Genomic DNA, 18,331 nt, shown 5'->3' on the forward strand with positions numbered 1-18,331 from the left:
GCACACACGCACGCACACACATACAGACGCACGCACACACGCACACACATACAGACGCACGCGCACACACATACAGACAAACGCGCACGCACACACACATACAGACGCACACACGCACACACATACATACAGACAAACGCACGCGCACACACATACAGACGCACGCACACAGGCACACACATACAGACGCACGCACACAGGCACACACATACAAACACGCACACACATACAGACAAACACGCACGCGCACACACATACAGACGCACGCACACACATACAAACACGCACACACATACAAACGCACGCGCACACACGCACACACATACAAACACGCACACGCACGCACACACACACGCACGCACACACATACAGACAAACACACACTTACACACACACACATATAGACACACACACACACACACACACATACAGACAAACACGCACGCGCACACACATACAAACATACAGAGACACACACACGCACACACATACAGACAAACACGCACGCGCACAAACATACAAACACGCGCACACACGCACGCACACACATACAAACACGCACGCACACACACACGCACACACATACAGACGCACGCACACACATACAGACAAACACACACTTACACACACACATATAGACACACACGCACACACATACAGAGACACACACACGCACACACATACAGACAAACACACACTTACACACACACACACACATACAGAGACACACACACGCACACACATACAGACAAACACGCACGCGCACACACATACAAACACGCGCACGCACGCACACACATACAAACACGCACACACACACGCGCACACATACAGACGCACGCACACACATACAGACAAACGCACGCACACACATACAGACGCACACACGCACACATACAGACAAACACGCACGCGCACACACATACAGACGCACACACACACACACACGCACACACATACAGACGCACGCACACAGGCACACACATACAGACGCACGCACACACATACAAACACGCACACACATACAGACAAACACGCACGCACGCACACATACAGACGCACGCACACACATACAAACACGCACACACATACAGACAAACGCACGCGCACACACGCACACACATACAAACACGCACACGCACGCATGCACACACGCATGCACACACATACAGACAAACACACACTTACACACACACATATAGACACACACACACACACATACAGAGACACACACACGCACACACATACAGACAAACACGCATGCGCACACACATACAAACACGCGCACACGCACGCACACACATACAAACACGCACACACATACAGACAAACACGCACACATACAAACACGCGCACACACGCACGCACACACATACAAGCACGCGCACACACGCACACACATACAGACGCACGCACACACATACAGACAAACACGCACGCACACACATACAAGCACGCACGCACGCACACATACGCACGCACACATACAGACAAACACGCACTTACAGCACACACATGCACGCACTACACATACAGACAAACACGCACGCACACACACATATAGACACACACGCACACACATACAGACAACACGCACGCGCACACGCACATACATACAAACACGCACGCGCACACGCACATACATACAAACACGCACGCGCACACGCACACACTACATACAACACACGCATCACACATACAGACAAACACGCACGCACGCATACACATGCAAACATCACATGCAAACATACGACAAGCACGCACGCACACACATACAAACACGCACGCACACACATACAAGCACGCACGCACACACATACAAACACGCACGCACACACATACAAGCACGCACGCACGCACACACATACAAACACGCACGCACACACATACAAGCACGCACGCACACACAAGCACGCACGCACGCACACGCACGCACACACATACAGACAAACACACACTTACACACACACATATAGACACACACACATACAGAGACACACGCACGCACACACATACAGACAAACACACACTTACACACACACATATAGACACACACACATACAGAGACACACGCACGCACACACATACATACAGACAAACACGCACACGCACAGACATACAGACAAACACACACACACATACAGACAAACAAACACTCTCACACACTCGGACACACACTCTCTCACACACACACACAAAAAATACAATCTTGATTTTTATCAAACTTATGGACAATTTGATTCTTTCATCTTTTAAATGTTGTTCTTTATTAGAGCGCAAGAAACCTGGTTAAAGAAATCCCAGTTCTTTTCATTATAGGAAACAAAGATGTGCAAGAAAGAGGCACTACAGGGGGCAGATGTCAAATAAATTACATTAGAATAAACCTGCACAATACACTCATCTCATTTATGTCTGCCACTTATGATCAGAGGCTCCACAGACCAATCACAGCTCATCATCTACGTGACACGCCCACTGTAGCACAGCAGCACCTCATTATACCCGAAATCCAATGGGTCTGATGTCTTAATGAATATTGATTAACAATCTTAATCTGTATTTGGAATCACTTAAATAGGTCATGTGATTTCAAATGAAAAGTCTCAATTCATTCAGCAATCAACCTATAATGACGACCTCAGCTGTCAATCATCTTCAGTAATGGTCAATCTTTCTCTCTGTGTGTCAGATCGATCATTAGAGACCGTCGGCCGCAGTCGTCAAGAGTCTTTGAGTTCAGTAGAAGAGGATGATTACGACACGCTCGCCGACATCGACTCGGACAAGAACATCGTCCGGACAAAGGTGCAGAAAACCGTTTCAATTTTGAAAATGAAGAATAACTTGCATAAGTGTGAGTTTAGAAATGACTTTGATACTCTCTTCACCACAGAAGTTTCTATGTGTGTCTGACCTCGCTCGCAAAGATAAACGAATCCTCAGCAAGAAATACCAGATCTACTTCTGGTGAGTCTCACACACACACACACACACACACACACACACACACACACACACACACACACACACACACACACACTCAAACGCACAAACAACAACCGGCATTCACCACTAAGTGGAGATGACGTCACCACGACGCTTGTGCCAGGCTATGTGCACCTTGAGGCCACGTAAAGTGGCAAAAGCATGCTGGCAGGAGGTCACGGGGCAGACCCAGATGCCACGGGTCAACTGGCTGATGGACCACCTGTGCTCCCTACTGTGCCAACTAGCCATCCAGTGCTCTGCTCGTTGTTGTGAGTGTCGATCTTCCATCCTCCGTTGTTGTTGGAGGGCGACTGCCTCCAACTGGCCAGCAGCGTCCTTCACAAGCCTCCTCCAAAGAGGCCGATCTTGACACCGCTGGTACACGTCAGCGGCAAGTCCACTCAGCTCCAGATCCTCCTGTACCACATCACTCCATCTCCTCTCCAGCCCGTGCCGCGCCGCGCCCCCTCTATCTGGCCGAACAATAGCTGTTTAGGCATGCGGTGGCCGGGCATGCGGGCTACATGACCCAGCCAACGCAACCTTGCCTGCCGGAGGAGCTCACCGATGGGACTTTGTCCACATCTTTCAAAGACTTGTGAGCTCCTCACACAATCCAGCCTGGTTAAACCCAGGATGGATCTTAGGCAGGCCAGCCTAAATGTTTCTAGCCGGCGATGATGTTCCATTAGGGGGGTCCACGTCTCGCAAGCACAGAGAAGGGAGGGAACGACCGTGGCCGAGAATAGGCGGATCTTTTGTGACGTCATTGTTTATGTTTGTCGCGTTGCATCATGGGAATCGTGTGGCAGGAAACACCGCTAGATACCTGTAATTTGATTGTTTTGCACGTTTGGAGGATGATTTAGAGAAGAGGATGGTTCACTCTTGCTGTGTGGTCGATTGTACGGCTCGTTGGGGGCCTGATAAAAAGTTTTTTCGAATTCCCTCCGAAAAGGATCGCGAAAAACGAAAGAAATGGTTGCGTGCAATTACGCGATTGAACCTAGTACATGCAGCATTTGTAAGTCCTATCCTGACAGCTGCTTCTACTTTAAACATTAAAGCTGCTACATGACTGCATGTTTCTCCAAGACTGGATTTGAAAGAAGGAGAAATGTGTAAGCTGTGATATACAGTTTTTCACCATAGTACAGACGCCATTGAAAGTCTCACACTGAACACAATTGAATTGGTACAACAGTCACTACATTTTCAATAAATAAATGAGAACACTGATCAATGAAGACTTACCCGGCTTTGCAGTCGCAGTGATTATTTCGCCGTTCTCTTTGGCGATCACCCACGGGAGATGCGAATCACGCTGTGACTCTGCTTGGCCAGGTCTAACCTCTGCTTTTAGCACGATCACTGCTTTCTGTTTGGCAGAAAAGATCGGCCCAACTTTTCGAGAAACAAAATAATCATAGGCCTCCAGACTTTTGAAAGCCTTTAATCTTTCATGAGTGAAGGGTCCAGGGGTTTCTATTAAATAAGAATAAATGTCTCCCCAGCAGATTGGTGGCCAAGACACGGGTGAGTCGGACCAACGTTTTTTGTCATCCCAGATCTCATATGGGCTTTGAATAACTTCGATTTTGTCACCAATACAAATTTTGAGCTTCTCTCCAAACCTCCTCCGGTCTTCAGATGTTAAAGTGCTTATATATTGTGGATTTCGCCCACTAACTCTCTTGAAAGTGCTCGTCGCGTCTTTACAGCCCGCCATACTGTTTGTTTTGTTGCCACACAACCACTCGCGCATGCGTACAAAGATGTCAACAAAGAGCCTCCTATACCTGAAGCTTCGTGCGGAGCGACAAACCGGGTAGCTTCCACACAGCATTACGCAACCGATGAAAAGATAATGCCGCTCGACTGATTCGGAGTGAGACCTCTGATCATCAGCATACATAATGTGGTTGACCAATAGGGAGCATCCCTTGACCGCACCCGGGCATCGATCAACCTCCCATTATATCTGTACCAGATGGAAATTCCTCCTGTACAGCCATCGAAGGCTTCACGAACCACATGGTCAAAATAGATATTAAATAATGTGGGGGCCAGAGGACATCCCTGTCGCACTCCAAGGTGAACAGGGAATGGCTCCGACTCCCGGCCACTTAGTTTAACCCAGACCCGCTCACCATCATGAAGGTCCTTAATGATCGCGAGCAGCGGGTTAGAACCCAGATCTACTGATGGTGTCATAGGCCTTGACCAGGTCAATAAAGCTGAGATGTAGGTCTTTTTGGAATTCCCTACACCTCTGCTGTAGCAGACGGACAGAGAATATGGCATCTGTGCAGGACCGCCCTTTCCGGTAACGCGCTCAGCGAGTCACATGATCAGATGCGCAGATTGACGGTCTCAGAAGCGGAGGCAACTGATACTTGTCCTCCATCACCCGGTTTGAGGCGAGTAACCGCGCCACCACGAGGACCTGCTTAGTGGGAATAGGGCATTCCAAATTGGGAGAAAAGGGGATAAAAACTAAAGAAACAAAAAACAAACAAATCCAAAATAATTCCAAATTACCGACTACACTGTGCTTTTTGCTTGTGTCTTAAAGCTTCTTTTTGAGTGTCGGGACGTTTCTTCATCATCCACTGTGAACAGAGATGTAAAGCAAGCTTCCGGGCATCAGACCATGTGACACTTGCGCATTAGGATTGATTGGCATCACTGTTAGGACTAGAGACTAGATTTGCCATTGCTGTTTCATGTCTTGGATTGGTTAAAATAATAAATCTCTGCAAAAACATGTTGTAAATAGAAACTGGAAGAGACTTGATGGAATGCTGTGAATGTTTGTTTTCACGATCACATAATCTCAGCCGCCATAATCAGGATTTGTTTTTCAATTATTCTGATGTGTGTGTGTGTGTGTGTGTGTGTGTGTGTCTCTCTATAGGAACATTGCTACGATCGGAGTGTTTTACGCACTTCCTGTCATTCAGCTGGTCATCACCTATCAAACGGTATGAAATCTTTGATGTTAAAGTTTCTTATTATGTTTGCTTGTCTTAATAGGTCTTTATAACGACAGATTTATGTCTCTGATAGGTTGTAAATGTCACAGGAAACCAGGACATCTGTTATTACAACTTCCTGTGCGCACACCCTCTCGGGGCTCTGAGGTGCCTGAACAGTCTGTACACTCATCAGTTAAAGGGGTCATTGATATCATATAAGAGGTCATTATATTGTAAAAACATCACTGTAAGTTTCAGAACTCAAAACTTCCTCTTCACTGCTAAAAGAGCATTCGATGAAACCAAGCTGCCAAAACGACTCGTTCTCGACTTCCTCCACATTGTGATGTCATTGTGGTAGACAACAACACATCAACACCTACTTTACCTTAAATCACTTCTGTAGCCCCGCCCAGTTGTAGCGGTAAGCAGTGAGATGGCAAGTAGAGAGAGCCAATCAGAACAGTGGGCGTGTACTGTCAAGTCTTAAAGGAGAAGCAGCACCAAAATCGACAGAGGGTCAGAATGAGGGTGGGAATATATGACTGCTTATTGTGCTTATATTCAAATAATAATAAATAAGGCATGTCATGACCTCTTTAATTTGGAAGTAATTGGTGCATATTAAACTGACTAGAAATGTAGCACTATGTATGTAAATTTAGTCTTGATGTTTTCAGTTCGTTTAATAATATCCTGAGTAACCTTGGTTACGTGATGCTGGGGCTGCTCTTCCTGCTCATCATTCTACAGCGGGACATCCTTCATAACCGTGCGCTGGAACGCAACGATAGCACAGCACTGGTGAGCACCAGACAACCTGTATGAAGCTTTAGAAACTACTCACAAATCTCCATATGAAGCTTAATAACCTCTCACAACACTTTTATTACAACCCACATACAATCACTAGGACACCTCCAGACTTAAAGACTTCTAAACACACTTCATTACCAGCATGTAAAGCTTTATAAGCACACAGGGATGTTTGTGTTTCAGGAGTGTGGTATTCCCAAGCACTTTGGCTTGTATTATGCGATGGGCACCGCTCTGATGATGGAGGGGCTGCTGAGCGCCTGTTACCACGTCTGTCCAAACTACACCAACTTTCAGTTCGGTGAGTGTGTGTGATGAGAGTTCATCTACACTGGTGTTGAGATGTGTGTGATGGAAATGTATCGTGTGTTTCAGACACGTCGTTCATGTATATGATCGCTGGATTGTGTATGTTGAAGCTCTATCAGAAGAGACATCCAGACATCAACGCCAGCGCGTACTCCGCATACGCCTGTCTGGCTGCAGTCATATTCGTCTCTGTGCTGGGGGTGGTGAGAGCACACACACACACACACACACATCTCACGCACACACACACATCTCACGCACACTCACTCAAACACTCACACACACACACACACATCTCACGCACACTCACTCAAACACACACGCACACACATCTCACGCACACACACACATCTCACGCACACTCACTCAAACACGCACACACACACATCTCACGCACACACACACATCTCACGCACACTCACTCAAACACACGCACACACACACATCTCATGCACACTCACTCAAACACGCACACACACACACACATCTCACGCACTCACTCAAACACGCACACACACACATCTCACGCACTCACTCAAACACGCGCACACACACTATCTCACACACACACGCACACACACACACACTATCTCACACACACACTCACTCACTCACTCACTCACACACACACACTCACACACACACATACACACACGCTCTCACGCACACACACACACACTATCTCACACACTCACACACACACATACACACACGCTCTCACGCACACACACACACTATCTCACACACTCACACACACACACACACACTCACACACATACACTCACGCTCTCACGCACGCACGCACACTATCTCACACACACACTCTCTCACACACACACACACACACGCACACTATCTCACACACACACTCTCTCACACACACACACACACACACATCTCACGCACATGTTTTCTTATTTAAGCTGTATGTAACCAGCAGAGTTTCAAAGCCTTGTTTTACTGCAGGGGTTGATTGACAGCGAGAAGGCAGATTCTAAGCACGTGGTTTGAGTGATCAGATCACAAAATGTTTTGTACCCGTGTACCTGTACATGCATTGATCACGTGTGATACAAGAAGCATGTTAATACCAGGTGAAAACGGGGCTACACACCTTTGTGGTAAAATTGTGTTGTTCACCACTTTGTGTGTGTGTGTGTGTGTTAGGTGTTCGGTAAGGGAAACACGGTGTTCTGGATCGTCTTCTCTGTCATACACATTCTGGCTACAATGCTGCTGAGCACACAACTGTACTACATGGGCCGTTGGAGACTGAGTGAGTAAACACACACACACACACACACACACACACACACACACACACACACACACAACATATTCAGTGTTTTTCCCTTTGACTCAGATGTGTATGTGTGTGTGTGTGTGTGTTTTAGACTCTGGGATCTTGCGCAGGATGTTGTATGTGATCTACACAGACTGTATTCGTCAGTGCAGTGGACCCATGTACATCGTAAGTACAAACACACACACACACGGACAAACATACACTGCACACATGGACGCAAACACACACTGCACACACGGACGCAAACACGCACTGCACACTAAAAACAAAAGGTTTTTCATTCATGAATTTTGTGGAGGATGAGAGTTTAAGAGATTTAATGCCCATTGCAATGAATACTAAACTTGGGCACTAAAGCCATCTTTCCACAGTAAAGGTGGCACAGAAGCTGCATCTTAAGTGGCAATTAGGTGTATTTCACATAGCAGGAATAAATGCATTTTGACAGGAAAAGTACATATGGTGTCAAAATATTTTCAAAATCTGCGATTTAATTGCAATTTAAAAAACAATTATCGACTCTAGAAGTGGCCGTTAGATATTCATCTGTCCACAGTTAGACAAACTGTCTATAAATGGAGGTGATTTAGTACTATAGGTACTCTCACTAGAAGTGGCCATTAGATATTCATCTGTCCACAGTTAGACAAACTGTCTATAAATGGAGATGATTTAGTACTATAGGTACTCTCACTAGAAGTGGCCGTTAGATATTCATCTGTCCACAGTTAGACAAACTGTCTATAAATGGAGGTGATTTAGTACTATAGGTACTCTCTCTAGAAGTGGCCGTTAGATATTCATCTGTCCACAGTTAGACAAACTGTCTATAAATGGAGATGATTTAGTACTATAGGTACTCTCACTAGAAGTGGCCGTTAGATATTCATCTGTCCACAGTTAGACAAACTGTCTATAAATGGAGGTGATTTAGTACTATAGGTACTCTCTCTAGAAGTGGCCGTTAGATATTCATCTGTCCACAGTTAGACAAACTGTCTATAAATGGAGGTGATTTAGTACTATAGGTACTCTCACTAGAAGTGGCCGTTAGATATTCATCTGTCCACAGTTAGACAAACTGTCTATAAATGGAGATGATTTAGTACTATAGGTACTCTCACTAGAAGTGGCCGTTAGATATTCATCTGTCCACAGTTAGACAAACTGTCTATAAATGGAGATGATTTAGTACTATAGGTACTCTCACTAGAAGTGGCCGTTAGATATTCATCTGTCCACAGTTAGACAAACTGTCTATAAATGGAGGTGATTTAGTACTATAGGTACTCTCTCTAGAAGTGGCCAGTTAGATATTCATCTGTGCACAGTTAGACAAACTGTCTATAAATGGAGATGATTTAGTACTATAGGTACTCTCACTAGAAGTGGCCGTTAGATATTCATCTGTCCACAGTTAGACAAACTGTCTATAAATGGAGATGATTTAGTACTATAGGTACTCTCTCAGAAGTGGCCGTTAGATATTCATCTGTGCACAGTTAGACAAACTGTCTATAAATGGAGGTGATTTAGTACTATAGGTACTCTCTCTAAAAGTGGCCGTTAGATATTCATCTGTCCACAGTTAGACAAACTGTCTATAAATGGAGATGATTTAGTACTATAGGTACTCTCACTAGAAGTGGCCGTTAGATATTCATCTGTCCACAGTTAGACAAACTGTCTATAAATGGAGGTGATTTAGTACTATAGGTACTCTCACTAGAAGTGGCCGTTAGATATTCATCTGTGCACAGTTAGACAAACTGTCTATAAATGGAGATGATTTAGTACTATAGGTATTCTCTCTAGAAGTGGCCGTTAGATATTCATCTGTCCACAGTTAGACAAACTGTCTATAAATGGAGATGATTTAGTACTATAGGTACTCTCTCTAGAAGTGGCCGTTAGATATTCATCTGTGCACAGTTAGACAAACTGTCTATAAATGGAGATGATTTAGTACTATAGGTACTCTCTCTAGAAGTGGCCGTTAGATATTCATCTGTCCACAGTTAGACAAACTGTCTATAAATGGAGATGATTTAGTACTATAGGTACTCTCACTAGAAGTGGCCGTTAGATATTCATCTGTCCACAGTTAGACAAACTGTCTATAAATGGAGATGATTTAGTACTATAGGTACTCTCACTAGAAGTGGCCGTTAGATATTCATCTGTGCACAGTTAGACAAACTGTCTATAAATGGAGGTGATTTAGTACTATAGGTACTCTCTCTAGAAGTGGCCGTTAGATATTCATCTGTGCACAGTTAGACAAACTGTCTATAAATGGAGATGATTTAGTACTATAGGTACTCTCACTAGAAGTGGCCGTTAGATATTCATCTGTCCACAGTTAGACAAACTGTCTATAAATGGAGATGATTTAGTACTTTATGTACTCTCACTAGAAGTGGCCGTTAGATATTCATCTGTCCACAGTTAGACAAACTGTCTATAAATGGAGATGATTTAGTACTATAGGTACTCTCACTAGAAGTGGCCGTTAGATATTCATCTGTCCACAGTTAGACAAACTGTCTATAAATGGAGATGATTTAGTACTATAGGTACTCTCACTAGAAGTGGCCGTTAGATATTCATCTGTCCACAGTTAGACAAACTGTCTATAAATGGAGATGATTTAGTACTATAGGTACTCTCACTAGAAGTGGCCGTTAGATATTCATCTGTCCACAGTTAGACAAACTGTCTATAAATGGAGATGATTTAGTACTATAGGTACTCTCACTAGAAGTGGCCGTTAGATATTCATCTGTCCACAGTTAGACAAACTGTCTATAAATGGAGATGATTTAGTACTATAGGTACTCTCACTAGAATTGGCCGTTAGATATTCATCTGTCCACAGTGAGACAAACTGTCTATAAATGGAGATGATTTAGTACTATAGGTACTCTCTCTAGAAGTGGCCGTTAGATATTCATCTGTCCACAGTTAGACAAACTGTCTATAAATGGAGATGATTTAGTACTATAGGTACTCTCTCTAGAAGTGGCCGTTAGATATTCATCTGTCCACAGTGAGACAAACTGTCTATAAATGGAGATGATTTAGTACTATAGGTACTCTCTCTAGAAGTGGCCGTTAGATATTCATCTGTCCACAGTGAGACAAACTGTCTATAAATGGAGATGATTTAGTACTATAGGTACTCTCACTAGAAGTGGCCGTTAGATATTCATCTGTCCACAGTGAGACAAACTGTCTATAAATGGAGATGATTTAGTACTATAGGTACTCTCACTAGAAGTGGCCGTTAGATATTCATCTGTCCACAGTGAGACAAACTGTCTATAAATGGAGATGATTTAGTACTATAGGTACTCTCACTAGAAGTGGCCGTTAGATATTCATCTGTCCACAGTGAGACAAACTGTCTATAAATGGAGATGATTTAGTACTATAGGTACTCTCACTAGAAGTGGCCGTTAGATATTCATCTGTCCACAGTGAGACAAACTGTCTATAAATGGAGATGATTTAGTACTATAGGTACTCTCACTAGAAGTGGCCGTTAGATATTCATCTGTCCACAGTGAGACAAACTGTCTATAAATGGAGATGATTTAGTACTATAGGTACTCTCTCTAGAAGTGGCCGTTAGATATTCATCTGTCCACAGTTAGACAAACTGTCTATAAATGGAGATGATTTAGTACTATAGGTACTCTCACTAGAAGTGGCCGTTAGATATTCATCTGTCCACAGTTAGACAAACTGTCTATAAATGGAGATGATTTAGTACTATAGGTACTCTCACTAGAAGTGGCCAGTTAGATATTCATCTGTCCACAGTGAGACAAACTGTCTATAAATGGAGATGATTTAGTACTATAGGTACTCTCTCTAGAAGTGGCCGTTAGATATTCATCTGTCCACAGTGAGACAAACTGTCTATAAATGGAGATGATTTAGTACTATAGGTACTCTCACTAGAAGTGGCCGTTAGATATTCATCTGTCCACAGTGAGACAAACTGTCTATAAATGGAGATGATTTAGTACTATAGGTACTCTCACTAGAAGTGGCCGTTAGATATTCATCTGTCCACAGTGAGACAAACTGTCTATAAATGGAGGTGATTTAGTACTATAGGTACTCTCACTAGAAGTGGCCGTTAGATATTCATCTGTCCACAGTGAGACAAACTGTCTATAAATGGAGATGATTTAGTACTATAGGTACTCTCACTAGAAGTGGCCGTTAGATATTCATCTGTCCACAGTGAGACAAACTGTCTATAAATGGAGATGATTTAGTACTATAGGTACTCTCACTAGAAGTGGCCATTAGATATTCATCTGTCCACAGTGAGACAAACTGTCTATAAATGGAGATGATTTAGTACTATAGGTACTCTCACTAGAAGTGGCCGTTAGATATTCATCTGTCCACAGTGAGACAAACTGTCTATAAATGGAGATGATTTAGTACTATAGGTACTCTCACTAGAAGTGGCCGTTAGATATTCATCTGTCCACAGTTAGACAAACTGTCTATAAATGGAGATGATTTAGTACTATAGGTACTCTCTCTAGAAGTGGCCGTCCAGTCAAGATGACTCACACCGCAGAATGCTCAATGAGGTAAAGAACCCTAGAGTGACAGAAAAAGACTTGAAGGAATCATTGGAACTGGTTAACATCTCTGTTCATGAGTCTACTATACAGAAAACATTAAACAGGTATGTGTTCATGGCAGGACGTCATGAAGGAAGCCGCTGCTTTCCTACTAAAACATTTCTGCGCACCTGAAGATTCCCAAAGACCATCTTGACACTCCACATTGCTACTGGAAAATGTTTTGTGGACTGACTTTAGTGGAGGGGATTTTGATTAATTGCACACAATTGTGACAAATGAGCATTTTTTTATGTTACGAGTGACTCACTGAATCATGATTGTTGAACTGTTGTATAAATGGTGATCATAATTGACTGACACATTCCAGAATAGCTTGTGTAGTACGTTGTTTGTTTTGTTTTATTTGTTTGGAGACTCTATTATCAGCATACTCATGTAATGATATTTGTCTGATGTGTGGCTCTTTGCAGGATCGTATGGTTTTGCTGGTGATGGGGAACATTGTGAACTGGTCACTGTGAGTTAAACTGTATAATCACATCTCTCTCTCTCTCTCTCTCTCTCTCTCTTTGAATCACAAGGATACGAGCACACGTATAACCCGTGTGTGTGTGTGTGTGTGTGTGTGTGTGTGTGTGTGTGTGTGTGTGTGTGTGTGTGTTTGCAGGGCGGCGTACGGCCTCATCAAACGACCCAATGACTTCGCCTCATACCTGCTGGCCATCGCCATCTGTAACCTGCTGCTTTACTTCGCTTTTTACATCATAATGAAGGTGTGCTCTCGCTACTTACAATGGTTATGACATCATCATACACTCTGTGGTAGGGGCGTCATGTTAATGATGACATCTGTTGTTTACTGTGTTGTGTAGTTGCGCAGCGGTGAGCGTATCAAGTGTCTGGCTCTAGTGTGTATTCTCTTCACTGCGGTCGTCTGGGGTTTCGCTCTGTTCTTCTTCTTTCAGGGTCTCAGTACATGGCAGGTAAGTTACACACACACTTCTAAATTAGGTTTTTAGTAAGTGGTTTTTACTAGAGGTCAACTGATAGTGGATTTTGCCGATACCAATAACTAGGTGGTGGCAAAAGCCAAATGAATAAAATCCCAAAAGTAGTTTATTGTGAAACCAAAATCTCAATTATAACTAGAAAAATGTACATTTGGTGCATTATGGGGGTTTTTCAACTTACAACAAGTCTGAAATACACAAGGGAATCTAATTTTAATATGAAAGAGACTTGGCTAACTTAGTGTATTTACCAAATAATGCTTTACAGCCTCTATATTTACCAGATTAAGAGTTATATGTTATTATTCACGTATTTATGTGGAATAAGAACATTTTCGACAATCAACTTTATCTTTATTCTTAGTAAAACAAAATATTAAAAAAAACTAAGGAAATGTCAACACCATGTGTATAATTATAAAGGTTTATTTACTCATACATTTAATATCAGAATATCTGTCTATCTATCTATCTCTATAGATCAGAGTTTCCGCTAGAAAACAATGGTGCCGTCAAAGTGACCGGCAGAGGTTTCGTTTTACGGACATTTTGATGATATGCCGGTCAAATATATCGCCTCTTAATTAGTCAAGTTGAGGAAAACTGGAGGCAGTCTATGTAACTTAAAAAATGACATAATCAGGCCGTATAGAATGCAACATATTATTATTAGCTTAACTTTCAAATAGACGAAAAAAAAAACATGAACGTCCGATTGGCATCAATCAACGCCAATTGTTTTTTACTGTGGTTTCACACACATTCACTTTTTGAAACATTGAGGCACGGATGTACCTAATACAAATAAATAAAACATCTCCAGTTAACTAGCAGATCATTCATTTAGTCCGTTATTAAATAAGAGATCTAGCGCTAAAATCTGTTGTTTTTGAAATCAAGCTGAGCGCCGTGTCCGCTGCTATCAGTTGCATGGACGACGCGCTGCGCGAAGTTGCGCAATCTTCACTAGGACGCTGCGTTTCAATCTATCGCCGTTGCGGAGACTTCTATTAATTCGGTGAAATCACAAAATAAAATGCACACAAACGTGTCCCTGCTTGATATAGACTGTAACCATGCACTGATGAACATAGGCTATTCAGTTTTGATGATAGAGAAAAAAACTGCACGCAATGCGCGGATTAGAAGCACTGATCTATCTATAATGAGATGTTCCTGATTCACCATCGTCTGGCCTCTGAAAAAAGCTTTTAAAGCTAGTCTGCCTGGGCCTGGCCATATTTGAAACGCCTCACTCAATCGCTCGTTGTTTAGGTCTATATTGCAGCCGTTTTAGGCGTGCGCTTTATTTGAAATGCAGCATGAGATGTTGTTTCATAACTTTCAAACGATAGAGCCTGTTCCTTTATAACATAGCAAGAGATCGGTGTATTTTTGCTTTATACATTTTAGGCTTATTCTCAAATTCAGATTGTGTTAGGGGGACGAGATTATTAGGCAATTTTAATCGGACAATTTGACCAGAGAGATTTAATTTTGTCGGACATTTAATTTTTTTACCGGCCAATGTCCGGTAATTACCGGACAACGGAAACCCTGATATATATATTAGAGGTAGACGATATATCGTTTTTACCGATTAATCGCTACGTATAGTTACTTTATCCCTTAACCGATAGTTCCTAAAAGCATATTTAAGAATATTAACAACAATAGTCTTTCCTTACTATAGCATACACAGACATGGAGGCCACGAGAGTCCAAAATGAATAAAATACCAGATTCAGTTTATTGTTCAACCCCAAAATGAACCAGAAAAAATTACGATTTGTTGCATAATGTGGGACTTTTAACTGTAAACAAGCCTAAAACACACAAGGGGCTCTTATTTTGAAACCATGGAGAGTTGGCTCTGTTACAATCCTCAATAATTAAATATTTACCAAATTAAGCTTTTATATACCTTGTACATTAGAGGTTAAGGCCGATATGCATTTATCCACACCGATAGTTGCTTTTTCCATTTTACGCTATGCTGATAACAATAATTCCTAAAAAGCAACTATTAGCATTAGGGATGCACCTAAATTTCGGCCGCCGAAAATTTCCGGCTGAAAATGGCACTTTCGGTTTTTGGCCGTAAGAGAAAAAAGGCCGAAAATATGAGCCGAAAGTACCTCCTCGCCCCCCAGTGCTCAGATTTCACTCTGGATCGATCTAGCCCATATCACAGCGCTACCAAACAAAGGCCGATCATGTCAGCGGTGTGGAAATTCTTCAAAGTTTCTGATAAGGACATCAAATTTGCGATCTGCAGTGTTTGTTCAGCAGAACTTTCAAGATATATATATACAGAATACAGCAAGAGATTCTACAGGAAAGCACCCTGAACAACAGCAGTGCCACAACTAGCGCAGCTACAACACAACTTGAGGCGTATCTAGCGGAACTACGCCAGAAGCTACAATCCCCGTGACTACGGGCGCATAAACAAACACCGCTTTCCATTGCTTGCGCGGATTGCGCGCAGGTATTTATCTGCCCAAGCACCAGCACAGAGAGTGAGAGACTGTTCAGTGCAGCATCTCATGTTCTTGATGAGCTTCAGACAGGAGAGACTGTCAGAACGTTTAGCAACTTTTGTTCTTGAAGAGAAACCTGTCACTTGTACTTAAATAGAAAGCGGTCCAATATGATGTGTGTAGCAATTACATTACACTTGTTCTTCACTTGAGGATATATCTGTCGTTTACAGTTGAGGATGAGTTCAATTACTGCTGTTTTGCACAATCATTTCACTTAAAGTGTACATACGGTTACATAAACAGAATATAGCACTGATCTATATATATATAATTATATATTATAGTTATATATAGATCAGTGGAATAGAGGCCCTCTGCCATTCTGTGTCCTGCCTGTTGTTTTAATTAAAATTACTGTTGCATATTTAAACTTTTTGAAAGATGTTAGCTAAGTTCATTACTTGACTCTTGTTTTGCATATAATAGTTTTCTAAAACTTGACATTATTTGGATAATTGTTAATAAAATCTGTAAAATTAGATTTTTACAGAACTGAAAGAAGAATAATATTTAATATAGTTTTAATATATTTTTTGTCCAATATTGCTGTTACTTTCAATAAAAGTGTGATTTATTTTATTGGTTTGTAGTTTTTCAATTCAGATTCATTTAAATTCATGAAATTAATGAAAAAGTATCAAATTAATACAATTATACACAACATTTGTTTTTTTTTTTTTTTTTTTTTTTTAAATAGGTACAAATTTCAGTTTCTGTTTTCGGCCAAGTGCATCCTGGATTTTCGGTTTCGGCCCAGAATTTTCATTTCGGTGCATCCCTAATTAGCACTGATGAATCGGTAAAACCGATATATCGGTCACCTCTAGTTTTTAAATTGAGTTGCTGTAAGAGATTCCAGACATCTTCAGCCAATGTGACGCACAAACTAATCATAACAGGGAACGTGTTTCTTATTGGCTCGTTTTCTTGAAAGAAAAAAGCTAGGTGTGATTTCTCACTGATATCTGTCAGCTAGTCGCAACATTTTAAGTGTGCTCTTCCATAATAACATGACTGGAGGACGGCCGATAGTGGATTATACCGATAACTACGGTGGTGGAGAAGGCTGATCACCGATTAATCAGTAGATCGTTTTTAAATTTGATTTAAGAATGTTAACAAAATTCTCAGTCTTTCCTAACTGTAACACAGAGGTCACAAAAGTCCAAAATGAATCAAATCTCAGATTAATTTTATCGTTCAATCCCAAAATTAACCAGAAAATAATTATGATTTGTTGCATAACGTGGGACTTTAACCATCTTAAAACACACAAGGGGCTCTTATTTTGAAACGATGGAGAGTTGGCGCTGTTACAATTCTCTATAATTAAATATTTATCAAATTAAGCTTTTTATAACCTTTATATTTCGCCAGATGAGGGTTAATGATGAATAAGGTTTATTGTTAGCATATACGTTTGCTGATAACTGACAGTTCCAAAAAGCAACTATAGGCACCGATATATCGGTCTACCTCATTCTGTTTTGCAATTCCTTATCAAATAGTTTGTGATTGTCTCACAAAAGCCCATTTTTACTCACATTTGGTGTGTGTGGTGTCTACGTACGGTCACGTTGATCTGAATGAAACTGTCTCACCAGAAAACTCCAGCTGAATCTCGCGAGCACAACCGTGAGTGTATCCTGCTCTCCTTCTTTGATGATCACGACATCTGGCACTTCCTGTCGTCAATCGCCATGTTTGGATCCTTCCTGGTGAGTCCAGAACATCAGTCAGACCCAAACTAGACATCTGCATC

General features: G+C 42.1%; 1 protein-coding gene across 3 annotated transcripts in view; it reads left to right on the forward strand.

The window, feature by feature from the left end:
* The window catches only part of LOC127629774 (SID1 transmembrane family member 2-like), a 44,792-nt gene that overhangs the window by 25,679 nt on the left and 782 nt on the right, over nucleotides 1-18,331 (forward strand). The window contains exons 16-28 of one of the 3 annotated variants that reach the window (XM_052107011.1): nucleotides 2,693-2,808; nucleotides 2,897-2,970; nucleotides 5,909-5,975; nucleotides 6,061-6,134; nucleotides 6,650-6,773; nucleotides 6,969-7,086; nucleotides 7,161-7,297; nucleotides 8,262-8,370; nucleotides 8,489-8,565; nucleotides 13,484-13,530; nucleotides 13,681-13,786; nucleotides 13,886-13,996; nucleotides 18,174-18,287. In XM_052107011.1, the coding sequence (XP_051962971.1) occupies nucleotides 2,693-2,808; nucleotides 2,897-2,970; nucleotides 5,909-5,975; nucleotides 6,061-6,134; nucleotides 6,650-6,773; nucleotides 6,969-7,086; nucleotides 7,161-7,297; nucleotides 8,262-8,370; nucleotides 8,489-8,565; nucleotides 13,484-13,530; nucleotides 13,681-13,786; nucleotides 13,886-13,996; nucleotides 18,174-18,287 (1,274 nt within the window). Of the gene's footprint in view, nucleotides 1-2,692; nucleotides 2,809-2,896; nucleotides 2,971-5,908; nucleotides 5,976-6,060; nucleotides 6,135-6,649; nucleotides 6,774-6,968; nucleotides 7,087-7,160; nucleotides 7,298-8,261; nucleotides 8,371-8,488; nucleotides 9,670-10,271; nucleotides 12,095-12,783; nucleotides 13,531-13,680; nucleotides 13,787-13,885; nucleotides 13,997-18,173; nucleotides 18,288-18,331 lie in introns of those variants that run through there. The other 2 variants (XR_007968799.1, XR_007968800.1) reach the window with 2 other exon arrangements.

The sequence above is a fragment of the Xyrauchen texanus genome, chromosome 36, assembly GCF_025860055.1.
Source record: "Xyrauchen texanus isolate HMW12.3.18 chromosome 36, RBS_HiC_50CHRs, whole genome shotgun sequence".
In the NCBI taxonomy this organism is placed as follows: domain Eukaryota; kingdom Metazoa; phylum Chordata; class Actinopteri; order Cypriniformes; family Catostomidae; genus Xyrauchen; species Xyrauchen texanus.